The sequence below is a fragment of the Branchiostoma lanceolatum genome, chromosome 3, assembly GCF_035083965.1.
Source record: "Branchiostoma lanceolatum isolate klBraLanc5 chromosome 3, klBraLanc5.hap2, whole genome shotgun sequence".
In the NCBI taxonomy this organism is placed as follows: domain Eukaryota; kingdom Metazoa; phylum Chordata; class Leptocardii; order Amphioxiformes; family Branchiostomatidae; genus Branchiostoma; species Branchiostoma lanceolatum.
The window spans coordinates 12,148,293-12,170,677 of record NC_089724.1 but is presented as its reverse complement, the minus strand read 5'-3'; the positions used below and the strand labels follow the sequence as shown (position 1 = coordinate 12,170,677).

General features: G+C 44.8%; 2 protein-coding genes across 4 annotated transcripts; one reads left to right on the top strand and one right to left on the bottom strand.

The window, feature by feature from the left end:
- The first annotated feature begins 367 nt into the window (after positions 1–367).
- Positions 368–7,658, top strand: LOC136430311 (spermine oxidase-like). Its single transcript, XM_066420802.1, has 7 exons — positions 368–625; positions 1,732–1,943; positions 2,617–2,692; positions 3,603–4,162; positions 4,565–4,757; positions 5,384–5,535; positions 5,907–7,658. Exons 1-7 carry the CDS (start codon positions 457–459, stop codon positions 6,042–6,044), a joined length of 1,500 nt encoding a protein of 499 aa, XP_066276899.1. The 5' UTR covers positions 368–456; the 3' UTR covers positions 6,045–7,658.
- Positions 7,531–17,747, bottom strand: LOC136430306 (uncharacterized). 3 transcript variants are annotated; one of them, XM_066420790.1, is made up of 12 exons: positions 17,624–17,747; positions 16,345–16,502; positions 15,965–16,092; positions 15,326–15,492; positions 12,874–14,533; positions 12,487–12,636; positions 11,245–11,422; positions 10,483–11,113; positions 10,224–10,350; positions 9,818–9,950; positions 9,569–9,692; positions 7,531–9,300 (listed from the first exon to the last, which is right to left on the bottom strand). In XM_066420790.1, exons 2-12 carry the CDS (start codon positions 16,493–16,495, stop codon positions 9,231–9,233), a joined length of 3,519 nt encoding a protein of 1,172 aa, XP_066276887.1. In that variant the 5' UTR covers positions 16,496–16,502; positions 17,624–17,747; the 3' UTR covers positions 7,531–9,230. The 3 variants fall into 3 exon arrangements, with proteins under 3 accessions (XP_066276887.1, XP_066276889.1, XP_066276888.1); XM_066420792.1 differs by having other exon boundaries at positions 9,569–9,653; XM_066420791.1 differs by having other exon boundaries at positions 16,345–16,523; positions 17,624–17,733.
- Positions 17,748–22,385: the final 4,638 nt, after the last annotated feature.

The window sequence follows — 22,385 nt, the reverse complement described above, 5'->3', positions numbered from 1 at the left end:
CATTTGCATAATTGATTATATATGGTCGCATAACCTTTTTTAAGCTCATACTTTGGACGACTTCTGTTATTTGGGTGAAGACGATCAACTGGTATGATTTATAATTGATGAGACACCACTCCTTATACGTCAGTCATAAAGGTTAAAATCATTTGGCGAAGGTATGAGGTCGTGGAACTCTTGTTGTACATGACACCATCTGTTGTAATGTTATATTTACCACGGCATCGTTTTAAGGAAAGATTGGAGTCCCACAAACTTTCAGGTACTGTATACATATTGTACTGTATATGATCAATTTGGAGAAACCCAACCGCTGTGTTTTCCCACCCCTCTTTCATAAAATGGTCTCTTCCGGGGTTCATCAAGAGGACAAAGGGTGATAGGTCAACCCGCCAGGACCAGGGGCAAAGGAAAGTACATGTCCTCTGATTTTGTGTGGATCTTGTAGTGAACATGGCTTCAACAGGTGTTCACGGGTCTCGGCGCCCACAAGTCGTAGTTGTTGGTGGCGGGATGGCCGGCGTAGCGGCGGCGCAGCGACTGGTGCAGGAGGGCCTGACCCACGTCAAGATTCTGGAGGCTAGGGACAGAGTCGGTGGGCGCATCTGGACACAGTATTTCGGTAACTACAATTAAATTTAATATAATTTGAATGAGACACATGGCTTTTCTAATCAACATGATGCCCCCAGTTCTTGTAGACAGCTCTCAAAGTTCTGAAAAATCAGGCATAAAGTGTTACTGTGGCACAATTATGTGCGCGGCGCGCGGGTCACTATGTCCCGTTGCCAAAAGGGGTTTGCGGAAAAAGCCAGGCTGTCTATATACTACCTGGCCTGTCTATGGGCTGTCTACCTTTTGGGCCCCAAGGGCATGCATGATAAAAGCAGTTTCCATTTATCCATGTATGGTGCTGGCTTGTTTACTACGTTTTATGCATATTTAGGGGCTGCTATTCTGGCAAACAAAGGTCCTAGATTTGCCTGGCCCATCCTATCAGTTTTTTGTTTACCCTTTTACCCCACCCCTTTAGTCTAGTCAAGGAGGTTTAAATCTATTTTAACCTCCTTGGTCTAGTTAAACAATCCTACATTTTATTGTATACTTAGACTTTTGTTTATGAATAACAGATTTGCCTCCAGTGTTCATGGAGTTGCTCAGAGCTGCCCCTATCCCAAAACAGTATGATTAGGTGTTTGTTGTCTTCCATCCATACTACACACAGATGGGATTGCCATCTGTTTTTCCTCAAGAAAATTCCATGAAATGCCAAACCCCCGTGCTTGCTCTTGGGGCCCAAAAAGGTAGACAGCCCAGGACAGGCCAGGTAGACAGCCTATTTTTTTTGGTAAACCCTGCCAAAAGGGCGTGATGGTCTCTAATTGAAAGAGCGTTCTCTGTGGTTTGAAAGACACCCACATTCACCCAACACATAACATTTTCCAGCATCAAACAAGCACCCCCATAACGGCATAAGCTACATTGAAAAAGGGGCTTCATTAGCTTTGGGTCAGGCTCCACCTGTGTCTGTTCAGTATAACCATATTCTTTTTCACCATTGGTATTGAGTTCCTTCAAGCGGTTACTTCTATCTAGCATCCTTGCTTTTTGTATTTTCTGATCAATCAATCAATCCCTGTTCATTTTGACTGTGTATACGACAAAGTAGACTTTGAATCGGAATGACCACATGGCACCTTCTTTTTGTTATGTTCTGCCTGACCTTAGGTTCAGACACCACTCTAGAGTTTGGTGCCAACTGGATCCATGGTAGTATTGGGAACCCCATCTATGAGCTGGCCAAGCAGCACGGCCTTCTGAGGGACGAGGTGAAGCCTGAAGACTTGGACAGACCAAACGTGAGGGAACTGGAGAACGAGAAGTTCCTTATGCCAGGTGGAAAGGTTATAGATGAAGCTGTGGTGGTCAGCTTTCTTAAGGTAAGCCTCGAGGTACAATATGTAGACACTGTGTCCGCCAGACTCCTCTAGCTCTTAGGGCTGATTGAATAAGAAATTGGCCAATACATATTCCTTATGAATGATTACAACTGAAGTTTGGGGATTGTAGCAAAAATCCATGTAGCTGCTGTGGTGATATAGCAAACAGAATTCTCTCAATCGCACAAAATGTCATTAGTGGCAGAAACGTATTCCAGGAGCTTTCCCGAAAAATGGCAGGGAATGACAAGATGACTGGTTTCTAGTCAAACTACATTCAGGGCCACAGGATTCAGCATAGTTGGATATGTCAAGCATGTCTGAACGCAAGAGGCTTTAGCCGACTGACCCCGCTAATTCATGCAGAGACTTTTTAACCGGTTACAATAGGTTTAATTGAATGAAGACCTTTATTGCACATTTCTGCCACACTTGGCTAAGTACAGGTCACAACAAAAGAATATGACGATCATTAAATAAATTCTACTTCTCCTCTCTTTTCGGTTATAGTAGATATAAAAGAACAGACGTGTTTTTCAATGGGAGGTTTGTCTAGTCGCATTAGAAATATGAATTTTTGAACAGTACTTAAATGTATATGAATGGGGTCTAAGTTCCACAGACTTACAGCTGGACCTTCTTGTTGAACATAGGAGTCTCACTTTTATTACAGAATTACAATGAGGTGATCGAGGAGTGTGACGCTGTGTTCAAAGAAGGGAGGCCCGTTCAGCCTGGTGACTCAGCAGGTACAGGATAGATCACGTTGGGGGGTAATGTGGAGAATGATTACACCAAGAAGGTTTCTCAAAAAACATGTAACGTAACATGACCAATTAACGTCCGATTTATTCAAAACGTATTTATCTCAAAACTGCGCTGACAGAGCCAAATTTCAAACCCATGGGCAGAAATATCAGCTCTTTTAAAAAGAAAATGCATGGTCTGTAAGTTTTTCTTTGCCTGTTAAACGCCGTGCAAGCATGTATTTATACTGAGGTATATGATGAAGAATTGTGCTAGGGTAACCCATTATCGTCCACTTCTGAATCTTTTCCCTTCTAGGGCTATGCTTGAAGAACATAGATCAGAAAAAAATGCACAGTAACTGTCCAAAGTAGACAAATGATAGTTAAATCACTATGTCTGTCCGGCCACTTAACGTGATGGAAAAAAACAATGTTTATCTGTAAATTTCCCCCACATGCGCGGCATGTGGCGTTCACGTGGTAGACGCATGGCCATTATGTTTTGCTGTGCAAAAATTAAAGAGATGGCTTAGGATCATACTTATGATGTTCTTAATTGCTCATGAGAACAGGCTTTGGCATAATACACCGCGACATGTGGACATGAGCCAAACCGGACGTAAATAGGTTCTGCACGTAAATAGGTCATGTTACGTTACCCGCGACTTACAGAAAAAAGGTAGAAGAACAATATTTGTAAGAACTGCCTGTTTTCCTGTACTATCTCCCCACAGATTTGACTCTGCTGAGCTTCCTGAAAAAATTATAAGTATTACAAGTCAGTAACTGATTGTAAATTGTGATGGTATTAAAATTGTTGCCTCATAGTCTTGGATTGTCTTAGATAATGATCAGTTGCCCGAAATTGTATGAAATTTAATGTGTTCCCCCATATCCTTTGTCCTCTCAGGAGACTTTATCCGCCAAGAGCTGCCTAAACAGCTGGCCTTGTCAAACGACATTGATGCTGTCAAGTGCACCAAAATGGCCCTGCTCAAACACTTCCTGAAACTGGAGACTTGTATCACAGGCTGCCATGACATGGGGGAAGAAAGTCTGGAGTACTTCGGACAGTACAAAGAACTTGAAGGCGACCACTACAACAACCCTTCTGGCTACAATGTCATCTTGGATCTCATCCTGAAAACCATTCCTCCAGACTGTATGGCTTACAATAAGAAGGTTCAGTGCATCCGGTGGAGAGGAGAAGGAAAGAAAAGGTCTGAATCTGCTCACTCTGCAGATGGTGTTGAAGTGGAGTGTGAAGACGGACAGGTCTTCTCAGCTGACCATGTGATAGTGACGGTGCCCCTTGGCTACTTGAAGAAAAACTCACGGAATCTGTTCCAACCTCCTCTCCCGGAAGAGAAGCTGGCCTCTATAGAGAGGATGGGGTTTGGTGTAGTCAACAAAATTTTCCTCACCTTCCAGAAGCCTTTCTGGGACACAGATTGTGAGGCACTTCATCTGGTGAGAGATTTTCTGCACAGACACCTTCATCTGTTGCTCATCTTTTGTTTGCATTCAGTGTAGAATATTCATCAGACTACTAGTATTCCATCTGCCATTAGTTGCTGCTGTGTGCTTTTACATTACTGATGAGTCTTGTTTTCTCAAAAGAAAAGTTCCTTTTTCAGTTTCAGAGTCATGATCACATACTGCAGTATTATCATTTTCTGAGCTGGTGGTCAATGTACATGCATGTTGCCCTTCAATGAAAGAGCTTTGTTTGGATTAGAAATTACTTGTCAGTAGTCACAGGTGGATCTGACAATCATCCATCATTGACCAAAATTCTGTTGATACATGTAGAATTTCAAATGTATATATATACATGTAAACTAAACTAAAATCACTTTTACAATCATTAAGGTTTGGGACCAAGACGAAAGTAACCCCAAGGGCCCTGAGGAGTGGTACAAGAAGACATATTGCTTCTACATTGACAGCAAGGCCCCCAACACCCTGCTGGGCTGGATCTCAGGAAGGGAGGCTGAGTACATGGAAACGTTGAGTGAAGAGGAAATCGCCGACACTTTTGTTGGCCTTCTCAAGAAGTTCACAGGTAATATCACTACCATTAGACTTTAGAGCTATGTGCCCAGTAGATCTTAGACCAAATTAATTGTATGTTAGATATGGCTAGTGGGGGATGCAAAAATTGTGTCACTTCTTCAAGTTCTTGAGTCTGAATCGAAGAAGCATATTTTGTTCTATGATGTTGTTGTTTCAATTTCACAGAAATTAAGCAACCTATGTAGTCAGTTAAATATCAGCGGTATGTGATGAGGTAGTGGTCCCATCACACACACAAAATAACTGGGCCCTGCCCTCAGTCTGAACGTTTGTGTTTTGAAGAAGTTGTAAGCACGCGTCCCTGTATCTCATCTGGCAGCAGCCTCATAGTTGAGTTCTTGGTTCCTGGTTGAATTAGTTGGTAACTTGGAGACCCAAGTTGAAGTTCCGGGGCCAGGACATCTCGGTTGGGGCTGCACCGTCTTTCGGAGGGACGTAAATGGGGGTCCTGTGTTTGCGGAGGTGCCTCAAAGCACATTAATGAATGACTAGCAACCCCTTCCTGTAAAAATATTCCCTGATATTGAAACAGCAAGGAAACTTGCTGTCCTGTGTGCCACTAGGCACTACAAGAGTCTGAATGAACAAACAAACGAAAATTGACCTCACCCACAGGGAAAGAAGACATCCCCCAGCCTGTGAGAACAATGATCACCAGGTGGGGCAGTGATGCCCTGACCTGTGGCTCCTACTCCTACATACACGTTGGGGAGAAGGGAGATGACATCAACACTGTAGCAGAGCCTCTGTACAGAGACAACACTGAAGTAAGTACAACAGCTGCAGTGAGCTTGCATCCTGTACTTAGTCAAGTTTGTGTGCAATTACTCTGGTATTTTGTGATGGATTAATAGAACCGTCTTTCTACTATACATGGGCTCCAGGGGTTCTCCCCGGAAATTTGTGTATCACACGAAGTGACGCACTGATCTGGGGGGTCACGGGTGTCCTGGTGGGTTTTTTTCACTATTGCAAGTACAAATGGAAGCAATTTCCAACAACTTCAGGCTTACTTCTTGTGTACAATTACAAAGGAAAAACGACTCAACCACTTTGTAATAGCAGGGAGAGGGGAAAATCTCAAACTTTTTATGTACTGTTCCTTGAAGCTTATATCAAACTATTGGTATGTTTTCAGATCCCAGTCGTACAGTTTGCAGGGGAGGCCACTCATAGTGAGTTTTTCTCTACCGTCCATGGAGCCTACCTGTCAGGACAGAGGGAGGCCAACAGGCTGGTTAACCTGTATGCTAGCAGTGAGACTAGCAAATCTTGAAATGTAACAGTCTTGAAAATGATGAAGAGATTTGTACCTATGATGTACTTCTCAATATGTTGTCTAGCAAAAACACACACTGAAAAATTCCATACATGTTGATTTTATGAATTTTCTATACTTGACTTGAGAGGAACAGATATCATTATTTCTGTCCTTTAAGATACACAGATTTCTAGCATTAAGAGCTTGTGTAATAATCCTTGATATTAGTTATTCAGGGCTAGAACAGTTTTGCAAGGCTACTGAATAAATAAGATACAGTAGAATCCGCTTAACTGCACCACCCATTTGTCAGCGTTTTTGGTGCAATTATCCGGCTGGTGCAATTATACGAAATGCCCAGCTGGACCGCGCCACCATGGGCGAGGGGGTGTATCGTTAGTCAGAAACACTAGCACAAGGACAACAGACGAAATTATTCAGTTATTAACTTTATTTATTGACCTTTTTGCTGAAAATAAAGAAATGACTACGAACCTGGTTTAAAAGATTTTGCATTCTCTCATTTTTCCATACGATCTACCGCATTACAGCACTCGTAATGTTACAGGGGAGGCATTCTGAAACATCGTCATGCCACTCATGGTCACTCATGGGATAACAGTTTCTGTGTTACATTACGTAGAGTGCAGTTGTCGATTGACGTAAATCATGTACAGTACCGCCATGAAACTAGGAATTGAAACTAAAACGTGGTTACTGATTACGGGTGACCCACCCGGGACCTCCCATACGATTCCTATCAACGTAACTGTCAATGGAGACCGCCTTCTTTTGTTACTCAAAACAGTTTTAAACATGTTGGCGGTATTGCGCCTTTACACTGGCAGGTATCGGCTCATTTGTACCGCGTTTGCCGATTTTAGCACACCTTTTCAGTTAACTTGTCAAGGATTTTTGAAAAAAATTGGTGCAGTTATCCGGCATTGGTGACCATGCGCGGTGCAGATATGCGGAGTCACTAACAATGCAGTGAATGGGAACCGGTTTTGGATATTGGGATTCGGTGCAGTTAAATGGAAGGTGCGTTTGTCCGAGGTGCAATTAAGTGGCTTCGTCTGTATCAAGAACTGAAGCCCTCATTTTATAGCAAGTACACCAAATTAATATATTGTAAGACAACAGAGGTGCTCACCTACAGCCGCCCTTGTACATTCCACAGTGAATTTTATAGTGAATCTTATTCTTTGATGTTATAGTGATGACTATAATGATGAAATCAGGGAAAGTGATAATTGTTTACTGTCTACAGGTTGCATTTTCAAATTAGAAAAATATAGAATAATGCGATTCAGATCTGTGAATCCCAATATGTGTGTGATTACGATTACGGATAGATTTTGGGTCTGCCTTTAAAAGGCAATTGTGTTTTGCTGTATCCTGATAATGACAATATTTTCAATACCTATGAAGTATCAGGGGGTACATGTAATATGCAGTTGTTGGTCTTCTCAATATTTGTACTCAAGACAGAGTTCAAAACTTGTGAATTCAAGTTTATTACTAACATGGTGAAAGAATTGAAAACTGATTCTACCTCACTTTGAAATGACTTGAATAGAATAAAATGCAAAGATTTCCCAAGAGATTGTTTGCAGTAGAGTAACAAGACATAGTGTAAATCATGTAAGTCCAAACATTAGCTCCAGTTTGAGACTGTGAAGGGAGATTGTGAGAGATCACCCCATTTTCACTGCCTGCCTCTCCCTTCAGCTGTTACAAAATAGGGTATATCTGGAAATGGTCTTGATTTTCCTCCAAACATCTGCTTTGAGATTGAAATCTGAGCAACCACTTAACCTTATGTCATTGATATATGAATATTGTTATTCACTGGTTTGTCTTGTCACTAGAGCTTATCAAACAAAAACTGGACAGCTGTCCAAAATCATTGCATGTACATCACAAAACATAACAAGATTGGCAACATAAAAAGATGTTGCCATGGCGACGGTGGTCTCTGTTAACGTTTTCGTTCTTAGCCCACATGCAAATAAGGACCTCGCATAAATCATATCAGTCGATCACCTTCTCTACCAAAATAACACAAGTTGTCCAAAATTCTTGTTTTCATAAAAAAAAGATATCGTACCATTTCCTCATAAATTATGTAAATGAGGCCCTCTATGCAAGATTTGTGTCTAATAGTGGCCACATTTACTTAACTTCCAAATGGTGCAAAAATGAAATCCCCATCATTTACCACTATGGATTTATAGTATTTTGTCATTAATTATGCAAATTAAGTATCAATTTGCATAATTGATATCCATCGATATTTATCTCTTTCTCAGTTACATATGTCATGTGTTTGAGAGTCCTATAGTAGAATTCAGCTGATTTATTAACTGTCCTCATTAATTATGCAAATCAGATATTGATTTGCATAATTGGCCTATGATTATGTAAATCATCACTTAAGCTATCTACACACCAAAAATTATGATGATCCGTCAACCCCTTCTTGCGTTATTCTCTTTCAAAGTTTGAGTCAAAATCAGCTCCCGCAGTTCCAAAAAAAAGCCGCTATGGGGTCCAAATCTACAGGACATATTTTCCTAACAAAGAGCTATCCACCACTTAAAAATCATGACTATAGCATGTTCAGAAGACGAGATTTGAAAAGTGAAAGTTCCCCTGCAGTACCATAGAAAGTCGCTAGGGGGCCCAAAATCCAATCATTACAAGGTCTCCCACAGACCTACCCAACTACAAAATATGAAGACAATACATCAAGGCATTCTTGAGTTATCGTCCCATGGACTTTCACATTCCTGTACAATTCCTAGAATTCTTGCAATCTGCACACAATATAGTAAAAATTTGGCTCGCCCCTGAGGCGTCGCCAATAAAAATTTGGCTCGCCCCTGAGGCGTCGCCAAAAACACAATACCAACATACAGTGCATTTTTTTTGCTTATGTCACTCATGACCTAACGTACATAATAGAGTTCAACATTAGTCCCAGTTGCTTTATACAGAGTGGAGTTTTAAACTTCCATAAAGTCTTCCATAGAAAGAACAGACGGAATCACGGCTATTTTCACAAGAAATCAAACATCTAGGAAATTTTAAAATGGAGTAAGGGCAATGCTGAAGGATGATGATGATGATGAAGGGCAATGCATTGTTTCAGGATCATTGTAGGACACATGGAAAACAATACAGTATGTTCCTTTATATTTACTTGATGCCCTTCGATGCCAGGTCAACTCTGACTCGTTGTAGATAAGTGGGATCAGGGTAACCATAGCTGGAAGGCAAAAGAGATATATATTGGTAAATCTTTAATACAAGCTATGTATACTTGGTCACAATGCCAATCAATGCACAAAGTTGTAGCAACTGTTAACTGTGACGGTATCATTACCAGGGGGCTCATGTCGGATGCCGTGGGGCCAATGTTAGCTGGAGTGGTAATGAACACACTATCTTTTTTCATCATAAAACGCCTGCTCTGCCACTTAATCTACTGTCATATCTTTCTAGCCATCCTCTAAACTGAAGAGATGCAGGCTTACTTGGTGGGTCCTCCCTGCATGTTGGTCTTGTGCTGAATGTCGTTCCACACGACGGTGTTGGGCTGTCCTGTCGTCCCAGACGTACCTTTAAAAAAAATGGGCTGTCCTGTCGTCCCAGACGTACCTTTAAAATCACAACATGTTTAGACGACGAAGGACAATACGACGTATATTGTAATAAAAAAACAATCGGTGAAAATCATGCTTAGTGTATCATTTGCAGCCAAATGTTGGGGGATACCAACTGACCAATGGTGAAGACAAGCCGACTGTCGAACGCCCTTCTAAGTAGACGAAGCACCTCCCTTCCCTCGGGACTGTCAGGTAGGTAGGCAGTGCGCATGTCACCACTGAAGCGTAGTCCTGGGTTAGGATGTTCTTTCTATTTGCAGGGCAGACATTGTTCAACTTTGTTTGAATGTAAGTGCGTTTCACATTCAAGGTCAAAGTTCTGACTTATCGAGTGTAAGAAATGCAACCTGTACATAAAGTGCACGTTGTCGACAACCCGATTGTATCATAAAATTTAAACATGTCATAAGCACATTCTGTTTGCTGTGTTTCCAAATGTTTAATGGCATTTCAGTACTAGTTTTATGAACATTTATCACCCTGACAGGTAATCAGTGCAGTGAATATAGAAGTGGTGACGTACCCCCTGTGTGCCGCCGGGGATGTGGTAGTCTATGACGATGGTGCCGTACCTCTCGTACCCAGGCAACCTGACGCCCTGGTCCACTCTGTGCGTCATGCTGCCGTCCGGCTGGTTTCCTCTCCTGGTACTGTAAAACGCGAATAACCTCTTTATAACACAAAAAATCATTCTGATAAACGATCTAAGTCTTGATTGAACTGTCGCAACCTAGCCTTCTATCAGGTGGAACTGAACAATAGATAATACAAGCATATATTACCTGTTTCCGACGGGCATTTTGCAGACAGGGCACTCCGGTTTGGACTTGATGCACATGTCAATGCAGGGGCTGCAGAACGTGTGCTTACAGTCCAGCGTGCGAGGATCGCTGACTCTCCCCAGACAGACCGGGCATTTTTCGTCCTCGTCGACTTCATCTGAGTCATCGTCGAAGGCAGCCGCGGCCTCCAGTCTCTGCGCGCGCCCACCGTCAGACCCAGCGCTCTCTGCCGTGTTGAAGTTACATGCCACATTCCCCACTCTGGAGTGATAAGGCTTACTCCTACCGTAACCACGACCTCGCTGTGCTCCTCGCTGGGTCGCAGTCCCCATTTTCCCGCCGCGCTCTCCTTGTCCCTTGCCTCCCTGAGTGAAGACGTACAGGTGATCGTCTTTGTCTCGCGCACCCGACACACCTGGAGAGCCACTTTCATGACCTGCCGAAGCTGTCGAAACGCCACTGCCGGCCAGGTGTTGAGAGAACACCCGGACAAACTCAGTCGTCGTTTTGGCGTCAATGTTGACCAGACGGATTTCCTTTAGGAGACTGTCGGGCGTCTGGTAATCTTCGAACGCAGAGATGACGCGAAACATGACGTCGGCACAAACCGCTTTGGAAAATCCCGCAATACCTGAAGGAGGAAATGACTTTTTGTTATCTGCTTTTAACTCCAAAGTAATTCCTACATCATTATGTTTGGACATTTGAACAAATAATCATCTGTACCGTACCGACGGAAATCACGACTATGGTGTCGCTCACCTGAACCTATGGCAGGTATGGCGATGGAGTTGACCTTCAGATCGAACTCGGCGATGTTGAGGAGATCGAGGAAGGTGGAGAACAGCTGCTGATGGTCGGTCTGGTCACCTGACGGCTGTGGACTCATGGTGTGCACAACGTACTGGCAGCGCAGGCGCCCTCCGGGAGTCCAGATGGACTGGAATAGTTCAAGGTCATCATCAGAATGCTTGACGATATGGACTGTGTGTAGAATACTTTTCACTCTTAAGGTCAATATTTGTCATCATAGCATACTGGGTTTGGTTTTCACTACAATAGCATGCGCCAAGAGGTACTGAATGTCTTTTAATTCTTTATAAACTCATTTTGATGTTTTGTAGTGGAGACATTTACTGTGCAAGATGTGTAGCTATGATAACAGGAAGACCCATTAGTGGTCAGAGACACCAGACATCTGTTACTGATTAATTGGCAATAAAGCAGACAGACACCCGTCTGTCCAGATCAGTTCTCACAAGGCAAGCACTGAGTACAGACGTCATCCTTTGCTCTCCCTAGCTAGTGCCTTTAGCTATTGTAACACTGGTGGCATAGCGGTGGTTGCCGTTTTCGAACGGCCGAACCCGCCTCGACGCAAGCCTTGGCCAGCTACCATGCCGCCCGAGTCGCCCGGTAGCGAGACCAGCGGCTACCCAAGCAATCTCCGTCCGTGCCACGTCGACAGCCAGCCTCGGCCTACCACGCCATCCGCTTAGCCAGCCTGCCGCCGTACCACACCGACCCAGCTCGCCCGACGTGTCTCCATGCCGCCCTCTAACCAAGCCAGCCTGCCAGCCGACCACGTCTGCCATGTGCCCAGCCGTCCCCGTTCGCCGTCGCTGAGGCCAGAGCACGACGCCGCTGTCCTGATGCCACCCGCCGACGGCCACGTGCGCAAGACACCGTGAGCGCTGTCTTCCTGACCCACCATGCCAACCCGATCGCGACCCAGCCCGACTACCCCTACGATGGAACCCGTCGCTGCCCATCCGTGATAACCAGCGTGACCTTCTACAGTGAAAACTAGCCGAACTGTGAAAAAGTACTTCTCCGCGTATATCACAATTGACATTAAATGTGGACAAAGCAGGTTTGTTCACGAAAATACCATCTTCCTATCCAAGACTATTCGAGGCATATACAAATGCCTTGAATCAGCCATGCTAATCCAGCCTTAGAGTCTTACTAATGGCAATCATTTGGCGTGACACCGGTACTGACCTGCCCTGCCGACAGCCGTCCACGCCTCCTGATGTAGTCCACGCAGGCTCGCCTGATCTCTGGTCCCCCCGCCTCACTGATCGCCCTGGCAATACCACTCCTGCTGTCCAGACTCTCGTTATTACAGGACACGATAACATCTGCCACTTCCTATCGAAAATCGATAAAAATGAAGGGATGATTCAAAACCAGACGCTTGGTTCGATGGAATATTAAAAGCTGGTGTGTCCACGGTTGCCTACATGTCTCTATTCGCTAGGATGAGTCACTAGGGTGACCAAATTAAAGACAACGATTGACTCCGTAGATTGGCATACATACTTATTCAATGTATTTCTAGATTTTCCCTTACTTCTCTAATCACCACTCTGATGAAGTGAAGATTACCTGCGAGATGTCCCCCTGGTATATGAGCACTTTAACTCCGGTTCTCGTTACGAAGTCCAGCCTATCCCGTGACACGTGACATGTCTTCATCTTTCCAGGCGGACCTTCAACGTCACCATCAGCACCTCCTGTACGTCCGGCCTTCACTCCGTCTGTGCTCAAGTCACCGCCACATGCCGCCCCTTTGATGGGTTGCCGTATGTAACCAATTGGGTTGTTTGCTTGTGTTGGCAGTTTCGACCGCACGTCCTTTGGACGAACATCTCCGTTCCTAGTACCCATTCCCCCCTTCACCTCCGGTACATCTCCGCTCCCTGTGGAGTCGGCTTCGAAACTAGTGTGGCTTTGCGCGATCATGTCCCGCTTGGAAACGTTACTTCTCTCGGAGGAAGCGATGTTCATGGTGTCAGACCCAACGCTGGAAGGTTTACTGTCTGCTGCTGCTTTCTGGTGCGCTTGCGGTCCTTTGTCTGCATCCTTGTTTGTGGTAGCATCGATAGCAGCTGGTGTAGATGCATCTGTAGTTGGTGCCCGCCGCCTTCCACGTCTATGCGCGATAGCTGGATCAGGAATGCTGAGAACCTCATAGAACTTAGCCCTCGCCTTTCTCACCTTGTCTTCTTCACCACAGAATACAACCATTTTCTCCTCGTCGTTCAGTTTGAGGAAAATGTTGTCATGTTCTCGTTTGATCATATCCAGAACAACTCTGATGCTTCCTATTGGGATTTGAACCTCTGCGAGATTCGCCCTGTGGGGACGAACGTCCTTAAACATGTCTTGATACAGTGATACGAACGTTTCATAAGCTTCTTCCAAGTCATGGTGGGAGCATTGCTCCCTCGGCTGGATACAAATACAATCCGTACTGTTCTCCATCTTAACCGTGACTTTGAACTTGTCTTGAATAGTGGCCAGCTTGTCCTTATGCACGTGAACAATGTATGCCATAATATCAGGGTCCACGGTTACGTATTTGGCTGACGATTTTGTGATGGGTCGCATAGACTCTTCAGACGATTCCCCACGATTCAGTTGATGCTCCTTCGCTGTAGGCACACCATCCTTTGGTATAGCTGTAGGCTGCTCGCTTTCTGACTCTTTGATTGCTTCATTCTCTTCGACAACCACCGATGCTTCGACATTTGTGTCTGGCAAGGATTCTCCTTTTGCTGCTGTGAGGTGAGATGGCAAACTTCTTTCCCGTTCATCGCCCTGGTCACTGTCTGACGATTCATCAGACGTCAGAGGATCTTCAATGACTATTTTTGCACCAGTCGACTGCTGTGTTCCTGTCGCCACTATCTCTGATTCTACATCTTCCACGCTAATCTCTGATGTAGCATCTACTGGCAACCCTTTTTGTTTTGTGGCTGTGCTGGTAGGATCCTCGGAACGTATCCCCACCGCATGGTCGCGGTCAGTTCGAGCTGTCTGATCTACTAAATGTCTCGTTAGATCTCGCTTTGTGTTCGACGCTGTTGTGGAGTTCTGCTGTTCCTCTACCTCTCCCCAAGCCATCTTTACTTCAGTCGACGCTACATCTCCAGCACTGGCGCGGACTTGGTCAGTATTGTTGCCCTCCTCTCCAGCATCATTACTCCCACTCTCCACTGCCTCATCCATGGTGTCTCGGCAATACCTTCGTTGAAGAAGGCACCTGGTGTCGGTGATAGAAAAATATATCACGATTAAAACACTGTAACTTAAATGTTTATTAAATTGTGTGAAAATGTAGCAGATGTGGTGTGCGTTGTGCAGGAAAATTTAGTGAAAAATAACATTGCATTTCCTGCGTTTTACGGTATTCTGATATTCTGTCTGAAAGTCACGTCAATAGACTTCTCATTTATACATACATTATCATTTATATCAAGCACCAGCACGTGTACCCAAGTGCCTGTGGCCTGTACTCATCTTGTGTTTTCTACCTGTCCCCATGTACCCTGCAGCCTGTAACCCCCTGTCCCCAGGTGCCTGTGGCCTGTACTCACCTCGCGTTCTCCACCTGTCCCCAGGTGCCCTGCAGCCTGTAACCCCCTGTCCCCAGGTGCCTGTGGCCTGTAGCTACCTGTCCCCATGTGCCCTGCAGCCTGTAACCCCCTGTCCCCAGGTGCCCTGTGGCCTGTAGCTACCTGTCCCCATGTGCCCTGCAGCCTGTAACCCCCTGTCCCCAGGTGCCCTGTGGCCTGTAGCTACCTGTCCCCATGTGCCCTGCAGCCTGTAACCCCCTGTCCCCAGGTGCCTGTGGCCTGTAGATACCTGTCCCCATGTGCCCTGCAGCCTGTAACCCCCTGTCCCCAGGTGCCCTGTGGCCTGTAGCTACCTGTCCCCATGTGCCCTGCAGCCTGTAACCCCCTGTCCCCAGGTGCCTGTGGCCTGTAGCTACCTGTCCCCATGTGCCCTGCAGCCTGTAACCCCCTGTCCCCAGGTGCCTGTGGCCTGTACTCACCTCGCGTTCTCCACCTGTCCCCAGGTGCCCTGCAGCCTGTACCCGCCCGGCTCATGGGCCCATGTGACGCCTGTCTGTGCGGACAGGGCGGTCATGATCTCCTCCGGACACTCGGCTAGGTCAGGGACCTCTGCCGGGGTCACCACGGCGGATACTGAGGCAAAAACCTGCTGAGAAATTCGAACATCTGAGGCGAAGGCTTAAAGTGTCAACACGGGAGCGCTTTTCCAATAGAACAGTCCTACATTGCCCTATTACTTTGTAAATGAAAGTGTTCAACAAAGCGCACGGATATCTTTTGGTGTGCTACTTTGTGTACAACCTATTTGTTCAGATATATAGCTACTGGCGTATTGATACAAATAATTGGTTTGATTTAATTGATTTAGTTTACACGCCCTGTTTTGTTGTATTGTCTTATGTTTAACTGTTAACTGTTGAACCGATGAAATCGTCAAACCTGGAACATATGAAATCCTTTTGCCATCTAACCACATGGCAGCCATGGTGCAGGTACCATCATTCAGATATCGATAACACCTTTAGACTAAAATGTTCTAGTTAGAAAAACTCAGACGGGACCCGCTAGATATAGCGCAGGTTGCTCTTGAAAGTCATAATGCAGTGATGGCACTGCACCTTTTTGGTGAGTCTGCCGCCTTTCTGTCCCTCCAGACTGGCACTCTCTGTTCCCTCCAGCGGCTCCACCCTCACGGGGACAGACTGTTTCCCCAGACGGTGCGAGCGGTTCACCACACGTGTAGCAACTGGCAAATACATGATACAAGAAATGACAATCAGACGGCCATGATGGTTAGTTTTATCTACGACAAACAGGAAACAAAAACATCACCAAGATCCTGTGGTGCAAATGTTCCTGTCAAGTTGGCTTCCTATCCAATTTGGGTAAAAGTCCGTTTGTTATGATAGACAAGAAGCACAGCATGGCACCATAGATGGATATGTTGACTTTGTAAATCTAGTCATAACTAGTTATCAGATGACGTGTGATGACGTACCCTCAGCAGAACAGAACGTGACCTTGGCCTGGAAGTCGACCTTCTCGACGTCCCCTCCGCCGGTACTCTTCTTACCGAAGTGGATCTCTATCTTGTCTCCTGTCAGGTCCGCAGGGATGGACGACACCAACACCGTCCGCTCGGCCGCCATCTTGGTTCTGGATGTAACACATGGACCCCTTGCTATCGTTTAAGAGGAATATCTTCCCATGTTTTGAATGAAATTCACCTTAGAACAGATCTGTCCTTTTATGGCTGACAACTTTAAAGTCCCACTTGCGCTTAGGTAGAATCTGCTCCCCAGGCTTGTTAACCAAACATGAACGGAAATTATGAAATATCGATCACATCAAAGTCATAGGGATTATTGGAAGAACGGAGTAAATTGGTAATTATAAAGACATCCATGTTTTGATTTCGTAAACATGTGTGGTATCTGTAGGACAAAAGACAAACCATCCCACCCTGCTCAACTCACTGATGTCTCACAACTGATGCCCTTTCTTACCATTTCAGCATACTTTGACCAAAGAGGTTATAAAGATGGTAACCTCTTTGCTTTGATCGAAATATTTATATTTCTCATCCTTACCTTAAACTCTGAGATTTTACAAATGTGCCCCTTTCCTTCAAATCAAGTAGTACTATATCGCAAGTTTCCCTGGATGTACTACATGTAGTAGTATTTGTGCTACCCCCATTACCTAGTAGTGGTACGCAATAACCTGTCGACTATCATCTTTTCCTTCCTTGGGTTGTTAACTTAAGATTTCACCTGTTTGTGAATGAGACGAACCAACTATCGCACAGAACAAATGTGCAGTGTGGTACAGTTTCGTATACAATCAAGACAATATGTCTTTCCTTCGAACCAATCATTCTCAGTGTGAAACCGCTTCCATGCAGTTTTTCCTTGGTTCGGTTATGACATGTAGTTACACGTTAACGTTACGCTTATGACATCTGACCCTGACTGTGACACAAGTCAACTTCGAGGGCGGTGCCTGCCTTTCACCTAAATGTTAGGAGCTACCACTAGTATCCTGAGACTCACAACGTGGTCACAGCGGTTCTTTATGTGCCCCTATGTGATCGCTGTACAGACTGAGAAATGTGCCGAAAGTGAAACTGTCTCTGTTACGCAGCTGATTTCAAAAATATTCGAGTCACGTTGCCCGTTTAGGACAGTGGAAATAGTATTATTTGCTTTTAGTAGCATTAAATGGTGAGGTTAAGATATGATAAAGCAACAGATTCATATTAAGATTGCCTGAAATACCTTTAGCGAGGCTAAAACCCTCCCACGGTCTGAAGAACAGTGCCACACGAAGCACAGACGCTTGACGAGTGAACCCGGAAGTAAGGTAGCAACAGGGCGGCCAGGTGAAAGGGGAAGTTCCGTGACGTCACAGCGTGTTTACGATTCTGGCAGTCAAAGGGCCAGCCACAGCGACGTTCTGTTGTAGGTTTTCCGGATCTCGGCGAACTAGAACACCCTTCTTGTCATTTTCTCCTTCCTCCAAGCTTTGAAGCCCTGTCACCGAAACTGGTCTCGTTGCCTTTGCCAAGCCGGTTATGTTTTCAGTAGCGTATGTAACGTTGGGTAACATAAATTCGGGATTTTTCCGATAATGGTTGACTGAAATCAATCTAGCAGAACAATAAACCATCCTTTTTTTCTATTATTCTGTCAGTATCATGTACTATCTTTGCACTAATCATATATATGGTAGATTTTGTCTCTAGTCGTGCTGACACCATACTATTTCAATTTGAAACTACCGTCCGCCGCACGCGCAATGACGGTGCTGTCGGACAGGGGTGAACATTAATTCGGGAGAGAAGATTCGTCTTGAATATCTTACCGCTAATTACATTTTATACAGCAGCTATTCGTTCCATCCTTGGCTTGATGAGAGTGCTATGGATATAGACGTGTCCAAGTAAAAAAAATACACGAAAAAACGGCCGTACCGCACACATCAGGCCTCAGGAACAACCCGTGTGTTGAGTCGGTAGAACGTCACTCAAAGTTCACCCCCACCGTCATAGAAATTTGTACATTATTCATCGGGGCGTTGGCTGGATGCCGTAGAAATGGTAATATTACTATGTCCATGTGTTTCTGCTTGTGCTAAGAGCAAATTTTGAGGAAAATATCGCCATCAGTCCACTATCACACACAACATTTGGACAAAAAAGTGTTCCTCGCAAACGTTTGTCGTCTGCCGAATAGCAGGATTCTGGGTAACGAATATGGCGGCGGGAAAATTCACCGTAGTGCCGTAGCCATTGGTTGTACATGTAGCAACAAAGAGGCGTTTTGATGATTAATCACACTTAGAGTCAAGTTGTAGGTTAGCAAAAGAGATTCTAATAAGTTGTATTGTAAATAATTGTGTTGAGCAGGAAGCGGATGTGACATTTGTCTTATAAACCAGCGAACAACTATGTAATATAATTCTCCCACGAAGCCCTCAGACTGTGACAATAAGGGACGGAGAGTTTTTGACGTAGCCAACTTCTAATGCTAGGTTATCGAAGCTTTTCAGACAGTGTTCTGAATACGTTAGTCTGTCAAGTTTGCATTTCCAGCGGTATTACTGATGTTGCATCTAGCACATATCCCTAAATACCCCGTTTTCGAAAAATCCCGAATTTAAGTACCCCGCGAATTTATGTTACCCAACGTTATGTGTGTATGATTTAGCAGCGTAGCTCAAGAAGCTAAGAATGGATTGTCATGAAAGCTGGTATGTGACAATGTGGTTAAGTCCTGTCCTATCGAAGGCAGGATTCATGAGATTTTGGGCACCCTCGCCGCTTTCCTTGGTACTTCCGAAGAACTTCGAGTTTTTGGCGACGCCTCAGGGGCGGAGCCTATTGTATAGTACTGCTTTCGGTTTGCCAAATATTCTAGGATTTCCGCGAACGCATTCCCTAGGGAATTACTTTTTGGCAACGCCTTGCAGGTATGGCCTTTTCTATAGCAAGGACGAATTCCATTGCATACGGCATAGAAAAGGCGCTAGTTAGTATACACTTTTACAGCTGTTTATCGATGTTTGAAATAAACTTTCTGGATGTTGCAATATATACCCATACATCACAGCTGTTTCTCAATGTCTTAAAAGTTTTTGGTTTTTGTTATCATGAATGAATTTTAGCTGCATCTTTGAAGCTTCGAAAGACTAACAGAGTAAGGATAAAGAAAGGACACAGACAAGGCTTTCCGTACACTGAGCACGGGAGACTTTTAAGACGGACTGACTATGACTACGTCATACTGGCTATGCTAACATCAGTCTTAACTGAGGTTCTCACTGCTTCCTGGACTGAACTAACTTGCCGATAGCATGTTAACATGTTTTTATATTCTGTCTTATCAGACAGACCTCTTGAAAATAACCTGATAACTCCACAGAACATTTGTTACTTCATATTTCTGTGACTGGCTTTGTAGTCCACTTCAGTAAAGAATAACACATAGGAAAACACATTTTTGGGAATCATGGCACAACAATAACAGAAAACTGTGTCAGTAATTACAAGAAGTGTTCCGAGTACTCGTATCTTCTTGCAAGTTGGTGAGAGCGTGTTCTTGCAAGTTTCTTGAGAGCGTGCAATCGTATCAGAGCTTTCGTACACACTGATTGTTTACACATACAATATTCGTGTGGGGTTTTCAATTTCATTTTGGTACATCCACCCCTAGCCTATGTTTACACAAGCTTTCCCTGGCGGAGGTTAATGACCCCCTCTTGGGGGCGGTATCCGTCGGGCCGGCCGCTAGGAGCGCAATGTAGTCAGGCTACATCCACCCCAGGTTTGATTAGAACCGTCATCGGCCAGGTTAATAACCTAGTGTACGATTTCGATATACATATACAATAGATCACTACTATAAACACACAAAATACATAATGGAATAGACAATATATTAGTATATCCGTGGTATAAACATGTTCAAGTCAGTCGGATATTTCTAACTGGCGTCAGGTTTTGTCTCGCTGTAGTAGCAGCTGTAGCAGCGCAATCTATTGACTTCACATCGTGGCTCTGCTACAGATCTGGTTCTCTCTCGTTCCCTTCTTTTTGTCGACGACGCTTGTTGTGTGGCTTCCCTCGGTCCCGACGTTACGGACGCACGGGCGTCTGTTACAGATCCCCCTAGGGATGTTGCTCGTCTCACCGACATCTAGTAGAACATCTCCATCTGCCGACTTCCCCTACAGCGGTATCTATGTGTAGAATGTGGCAGGAACATCTTTGTTCTGTTTTGTTTTGCCTTTGTGGTGATCCTGAATTCAATGTTTGTTTCTCCTGGGTTGATGTTATCAGCGCACACTCCTTCCTTCCTCGTTGACTCCAGTGAACCCCATATGCATTCCGGAGGTGTTTGCGGCGTAACTCACCTGCGGGCACAAAAAGAAACATCATTCACTGCCGTTCACCGAGGAACAAATTGGTCCCTTTTTTCCATCTATTCATTTATCTATATTTATTCAAACTAGTAAACAAAGGTTGGTCTGACATGTTGCTCAGTCATCAAAGAAAGCCCTTACAATGACCCAACACATGAATTACATGTTACGCAGGTCAACAAAAACGGCAAAATTCAGTTACCTAGTCAGCATATCCGTCACTATTAAATTTCTGACAGGTCTCACCGGGCTGACGTTTTTTTGTGACTATACTTGGCGCACATTTAGCGTGTGAATAACGAGTTCAGCGAATCCATTGCGTATGAGACATGTACATGTGTGATCTGCGTATTAAGTGCGCAATACTATGGTCTTTGTAGCGAATAGGTGCGTATCAGGTGCGTATGCCGAGCGTATTCCGGACGCACACAACGTCTGCCAACCGCATGCCTGACGCACTTCCCAGTAATACTGATCGAATTACGATCGTATTTGGTTGCATTGATATTAGTTTAGATCAGGCAGCAACTACACTCGCCCGTCTCACCACTCGAGTGTGGGAGAACCCCAAACTCACTGTCAAGACAAAGATGGCCGTGTACAACGCATGCGTTCTCAGCACACTTCTCTATGGGAGTGAAACATGGTCGACCTATGCCAAGCAGGAGAATAGGCTAAACGCCTTTCACATGAGGTGTATGCGCCGTATCCTTGGCATATCATGGAAGGACAAAGTGACCAACACCGAAGTGCTGTCCCGCGCCGGCCTCCCTACCATGTTCACCCTGCTCAGGCAGCGCAGACTTCGCTGGCTAGGCACGTCCGTCCCATGGAGGATGGCCGAATCCCCAAAGACCTTCTCTACGGAGAACTGATCTCAGGAAAGAGACGTACCGGGAGGCCACAACTGCGTTTCAAAGATGTGTGCAAGAGGGACTTGAAGGCTCTAAATATTGATACGGAGCACTGGGAGGACCTTGCAAGTGACCGTTCCAGGTGGAGATGCACACTGTCCAGACAGCTCAAATCAGGAGAAGTCAGACTGATGCACAGCGCAGAAGAAAAGCGGATCCGCAGAAAAGAACTTTGCAACAGAACTGAGTCAGCTTACAGATGTGATTTTTGTGGCAGAGACTGCCATTCTCGTATAGGGCTGTTTAGCCATAGTCGATGCTGTAGGGCTGTTGTGAATTAGGATTTTACCATGGTCAATACTGACCGACGGAGGTCATATATATGTGATATTAGTAGTTACTTAACTAAACTGTTATTGGAAGAGACCTCTTAGGTGATTGAAATGTCATGCCCTTTCATACAATGTACAATCTTATTGATCAAACCAACACACCATCCATCCCATCACCCCAGCCCCAAAACAAGCATGGTCTAGTTTTCAAGTACCTGGTCAAAATACTTGGGCATTCCAAGTTCAGTTTTGAAGGTTTCGTGAAGGTTAACATAGTAAGATATAAATCATGCAAATGAGGACATATTTTGCATAATCCTCACGTCGCCGGTGTGTTTTTTAAACACCACTCTTGTTCTATCTCGTATGATTCTGGACACTGAACCATGGTCACGATTGGGTGGGAGATACGGCTCTTGTGCTCGGAAAGA

Coding starts and splice junctions, on each gene's coding strand:
- LOC136430311 (XM_066420802.1), top strand. CDS start 457: ATGGCTTCAACAGGTGTTCACGGGTCTCGGCGCCCACAAGTCGTAGTT. Junction 1,944..2,616: donor TGGTGGTCAGCTTTCTTAAG/GTAAGCCTCGAG, acceptor CTTTTATTACAG/AATTACAATGAGGTGATCGA. Junction 2,693..3,602: donor TCAGCCTGGTGACTCAGCAG/GTACAGGATAGA, acceptor TTGTCCTCTCAG/GAGACTTTATCCGCCAAGAG.
- LOC136430306 (XM_066420790.1), bottom strand. CDS start 16,495: ATGGCGGCCGAGCGGACGGTGTTGGTGTCGTCCATCCCTGCGGACCTG. Junction 11,114..11,244: donor CATACCTGCCATAGGTTCAG/GTGAGCGACACC, acceptor TTCCTCCTTCAG/GTATTGCGGGATTTTCCAAA. Junction 9,951..10,223: donor TCCCCGGCGGCACACAGGGG/GTACGTCACCAC, acceptor CCCTGCAAATAG/AAAGAACATCCTAACCCAGG.